Source organism: Primulina huaijiensis, unplaced genomic scaffold (genome assembly GCF_012295235.1).
Source record: "Primulina huaijiensis isolate GDHJ02 unplaced genomic scaffold, ASM1229523v2 scaffold35959, whole genome shotgun sequence".
Lineage (NCBI taxonomy): Eukaryota > Viridiplantae > Streptophyta > Magnoliopsida > Lamiales > Gesneriaceae > Primulina > Primulina huaijiensis.
Window position 1 is genome coordinate 55,076 of NW_027358383.1, and position 4,896 is coordinate 59,971.

A 4,896-nucleotide genomic window follows, 5' to 3' on the forward strand; every position below is an offset into this window, starting at 1 on the left:
TATATATATATATATATATATATATAACTCAAATATATATATAACTCAAATATATAAGAATACGGAGATGACTTATTTTGCGGCATACAAATTAAAATATAAATATAACTCAAACATTATTTTTTCACATTCGTTTACAATTAGAAAACATTAGATCATCCTCGCTTTTATAGCTATATAGAATGAAATAAAATGTTTTTTTTTAATGAAATAGAATGTAATATTTCATAATTAAATATTATAATGAAAAAAAGCCTACAGGAAAAAATCAAAAGTACAAAATCATAACCATAAAAAATGACTGATTAGTATTAATTATTAATTAATAGACAAAATGTAAACTTACCACATGTGTCACTTGATAATAAGAAAAAGTAAACATATAAATGATAATTAATAATTATGTTACTTCACAATTGGAAATATTTTTCAGCATCAAACACTTATATAGACATATATAATTTCCATCAAGAGTTCTTTTCTGCAAATAGGGAGCAACTCACTTCAGAAATCCGAAAACTCGCTTCAACTTTCTTGAGCATTGCCTAAGGAACTGCCACAGTAAGCGATCACACTTCGACAGCAAAAACTTTTCGATTCCTTGATGATATACTGTGATCTTCCAGGAATAAGTTCTTGGAAACGAACAAAGCAAATCGCCATCTATGTCAGGCCTGACCCAGGAATTTCTGTCATCCCCAATACAGAGAGAACATCAAGGTTCGGTTTTCAAGTGTCCCGTTGGTAGAGAACCTGCAAAAGCGACAAGAAACTGGGGTGATCAGCTAAAGATCTTCAGCCTGGAAATGATTTTGATTAAAGAATTTAAATGATACCGCTTAAATCTTGGCTATTTAGAAGACCACTTGTGTTAAAGCCCGTATGAACGATATTGTGAAGTTCCCCATCCCACAGACCGGGTACCTGCGGAAGATGATATAAGAAAATTTTCAATGAAAAATCAATTCTACATGTTGCTCAAGACTCTTTATGTCCAACAGAAAGTATGTACTACCTGAGCCAATGCGAATGATTGTAAATTAAAGGGTCTTCTAAATGTTTCTGAACAAGGAAGATTGGTTTGGATTTGTCCAGGTTGCGACGAAAGCAGCGCAGGAAAAAGCATTGTCATATCAAGTGGAAGTGCCTGGGAAGATGGCATACCAGCTCTAGGTTGTAGGATCTGTTTTCATTTAAGTATTTGAGTTAGATAAGAATCTGAGTTAGGTAAATAACGAAATGAGCTGGAACATTGCGGCTTTTGCTTACATCTTTAGCCAGAAGAGCTTCAATATTGAAGTCTAGCCGTGGATTTACTGTTGCAAGCTTCATTGACAGGAACTGGAACATTGTGGAAATAGAGTTTCATAAGTAAATCTATCCTAGAAGATTTTGTATCATTCTACACACAAAAAATTTCCACACACGCCCCTATGAAGATGGAATATTTCTTTTCATTCTAAAACTCTCCTCTTTTAAAACGATCATAGGCGCAAAAAAATGACAGAACAATTGAAGTTAAATATTGGTAGCAATAAAAAAAAAAGTACTTTCCGCATACCTCAACTTGTCGTTGAAGTGATTGCACATAATTGATTATTTCGTCGAGCATGACTGCTTTTCCAGTTACCTGCTAAGAAATGAGTAACAACATTTAGCACATGAATATCCTTACAACAATGAGCCTTAACAAAACTAATATTAACCTTGCTGCAACCAGGTACGAGATCCTGAAGGAATTTCATCCTCTCACTAATCTTCTCCCTCCTTACCTACAATATAAACTAATCTAAATTCAATACCAAAGGAAATTTTTCACTGAAGCTTGCCATATACGGAAGATACAATGGTATTTTAAATGATGTAACAAATAGAATACAGCAAATTTCATACCCTTTCAGCAAGACTATGGCTATTTGTTGCCTGTCCTCTTCGTGCTCTGACGTGTATGTATCCTTCCTTGGGCAGATCCGATCCTTGGGAGCCCTGCTGACTGTGTTTGCCACCGGGTTTACTGGTGGAAGCGGGGTTCTGATCACCTTTTAATTTAATTTCAGCTTGGTCCTTCATTGGTTCAATAGGTGGCAGTGGGGTTCCAACAATTTCGTTATTTTCGGTATTCTGATATTCCGAAACAATTGCAAATCAGTACACGAAGTATTATTATGAATTATAGTACCTTTGTAGTGGTAAAGATAATTAAGAGCTATCAGTATTCATCCAACCAACAAAAAAAACACATGATGTTTGACCTGACGAGTTCTTTTTCTCTTGTTCGATCCAAGCCCGGTACCAGAGGAATCCTCAGCTGCATCAACCAACTCCTCTTGTGAATCACGGCCGCTGAATTCAGCCTCATCAGACTCGTTAGTAGACGCATCAACTCCATGTTTTGCTTCATCATAAGATTGTCGAAAACTCTGGCTTTTTCTCTCATTCTTGAGAGTAGTCCCTTCAACAGAAAGCTCCCCAGGTACCAAAGCCTGTTCCAGAACTCCTGTCGTGTCCACTACATCATTTGGCCTTTGCATTGGTCCCAATCCATGAGAATACGGATTCAAACGGTCTGGAATGCTAAAGGGGTTCATTATTTCACTAAAGTTCCCTCCACTGAAGCATGAAAACCTCGCTGCACGCTCAATAAAAGCCGGATCAGTAGGGAAATGAGGCAAGCTTGGAGGAACCATTCCAGGAACAGCTGGTAAATAGATACTCCCTCTTAACATTGCATTCTGAGTCCAATTCATACCCACTCGAACTGGACCAAGGCCACTTGAACTGCTAGCTTGATTCTGGAAACTCGTGTCAAAATAGCCTAAACTATGTCCATTGCTAGGTTGATCGAAAACTGGAGGTAAAAAAGAATCCGGCATAAATGTGGTGGAACAATCAGAAGACTCCACCGTAGAATTTCCTAATCGAGTCGTTCCTAAAGATGCAATTGGTAAATTGTTCCCATTTATTTGCCAATCTGATAGTACATTTGGCGCATGATAGTTTACAGGATTCTCAGTCATCTTCTCTTGCTCATGATTATTGTCCTTACAAGAAGTGTTCATCTTTCTTTTACAAAATACAAGATAACAACCGCGCTTCTCTACAGTTTCAGCAAAGGATCAAGAAACAACCTGGAAAAATGTATAATTAGATAGGAAACCACCCTAAGAAAAGCCCCAAAATTTCTATCAAATTCCATAATTGAGCAAACGAAAGATAGGTGCAGTGTCAAAGCTGTATCCTCTCAGTTACAGCTGAAAAGGGAGATCAAATAAATTACTTCAACCAACTTTATAGCTCAATGAATCCAAGAAAACACCATAGAACGCCAAACAAATGCGTCGATTCCAGGATAAACATTAACTGTTACAACTATTTCCCAAGTTTTTTCACTGAAATTAAGCAGTCCTTCAAAAAATTAAAGCAGGAAAGCCATTAATGCCCAGGAAAAGAAACACAGGCAGTTCAATAAAGTAGTAGGCAGTCAACTCAAACAGAGGTATTAATTGCAGTACCATAAATACAACTACACACACATTCATTAACTCATTTTTAAAAAAAAAAATCCACTGATCGGAGAAAAAGCAACCCATTGAGTAAATAATCCGAAATACAAAATCCAAAGTGGGAAAAGAACAAGAACAAAGATACCATTTTCAGATTGTGCGTTGCCTTTAAGGAACTCTGCACTGTTTTAAGCAGCCCTTTTTCTCTTCTTTAATGAAAATATCAAGTTTTCCAAGAATCTTAAACTCCAGACAGATTTGCAAAACCTTGAAACTATAAATTCAAGGAAACTGATCCAAACAGAAGAAAGATCAGAAAGCAGATACTAATTCAGGAGAAGGAAATGAAATGAAAAAAAGATAGAAATTTTGTAGATTCTTTAGAGGAAATGGAGAGGACAGTTAAGTTAGGAAGATACTGGATTTATACTCATGCCTTGCATTTTTTTTTAAAAAAAATCAAAACAAAAAACGGTCTTCATGATTAACAAGGGATGTAGAGTATTTAATTCGTTGAATATAGTTATCTGATACGGTCAAATAATTTTTTTTTTTTTTAAGTTCTCGATAGATTTCAAATATATTCAAATATAAATTTGTAGTTTTAGAGAAGTTAGATGATTAATTTCAAATTCACATGTTATAACGCTACTTTTAAGAGTAGGTCTCTTGTGAGACGGTCTCACGAATCTTTATCTGTGAGACGGGTCAACCCTACCAATATTCACAATAAAAAATAATACTCTTAACATAAAAAGTAATACTTTTTCATGGATTACCCAAATAAGATACATTTCTCACAAAATACGACCCGTGGGACCATCTCACACAAGTTTTTGCCTACTTTTAAATCTATCCAATAATAGAGACATTTAAAATTCATTCTCCTTTATGTAACTGTGTGTAAATAAGTAATACATAGATTTAAGATTTCATATATTGATTCGTTGTTAAGACTAAAACTATGATAGAAATCTACGGATTTCAAATTCATCACCTCAAATACAACCTTATTTCTACGATCATGTATTTCAATTTACTATTATAAGAATTTTTTTATATTTAATAATAATCATGATGTGCACCTAAGGTATTTATGTGCAATCAACTTTAGTTTGAGTTGTGAACTTTCTCCGCGTGTATTTTAGTAAACATAAAGAAAACAATGCCTTGAGCGCTGGCAACTGACCGCAAGCCAACTGTATTGCATTTTATAAAGTTTAATATATTATTTAATTCATTTGATTATTAATATTAATCATTGCCTTTTTTACAATTTTTATGGCAATTTTTCATATTCATTCCTTCTATCCTAGTCCATTCTACTTGTATATAATTCAACTTATAATTTAACTCCAAGTTTTTATTTGATTTTACATAAAAAAAAAAAAAA

At 34.4% G+C, this 4,896-nt stretch overlaps 1 protein-coding gene across 2 annotated transcripts; it reads right to left on the reverse strand.

The window, feature by feature from the left end:
- Positions 1–364: 364 nt before the first annotated feature.
- On the reverse strand, positions 365–3,938 carry LOC140968390 (transcription factor bHLH49-like). Of its 2 annotated transcripts, none has more exons than XM_073429325.1 (9): positions 3,649–3,938; positions 2,253–3,128; positions 1,894–2,121; positions 1,707–1,772; positions 1,562–1,630; positions 1,270–1,341; positions 1,016–1,183; positions 837–924; positions 365–753 (listed from the first exon to the last, which is right to left on the reverse strand). In XM_073429325.1, exons 2-9 carry the CDS (start codon positions 3,057–3,059, stop codon positions 716–718), a joined length of 1,536 nt encoding a protein of 511 aa, XP_073285426.1. In that variant the 5' UTR covers positions 3,060–3,128; positions 3,649–3,938; the 3' UTR covers positions 365–715. The 2 variants fall into 2 exon arrangements, with proteins under 2 accessions (XP_073285426.1, XP_073285427.1); XM_073429326.1 differs by having other exon boundaries at positions 2,253–3,251.
- Positions 3,939–4,896: the final 958 nt, after the last annotated feature.

Bases quoted from the DNA above. Each gene is read 5' to 3' on its own strand.
- LOC140968390 (XM_073429325.1), bottom strand. From the start codon at position 3,059: ATGAACACTTCTTGTAAGGACAATAATCATGAGCAAGAGAAGATGACT. The intron at 2,122-2,252 runs GTCAAACATCAT...TCGGAATATCAG, and splicing joins AGAGAAAAAGAACTCGTCAG to AATACCGAAAATAACGAAAT. The intron at 1,184-1,269 runs GTAAGCAAAAGC...AAATGAAAACAG, and splicing joins AAGCTCTTCTGGCTAAAGAT to ATCCTACAACCTAGAGCTGG.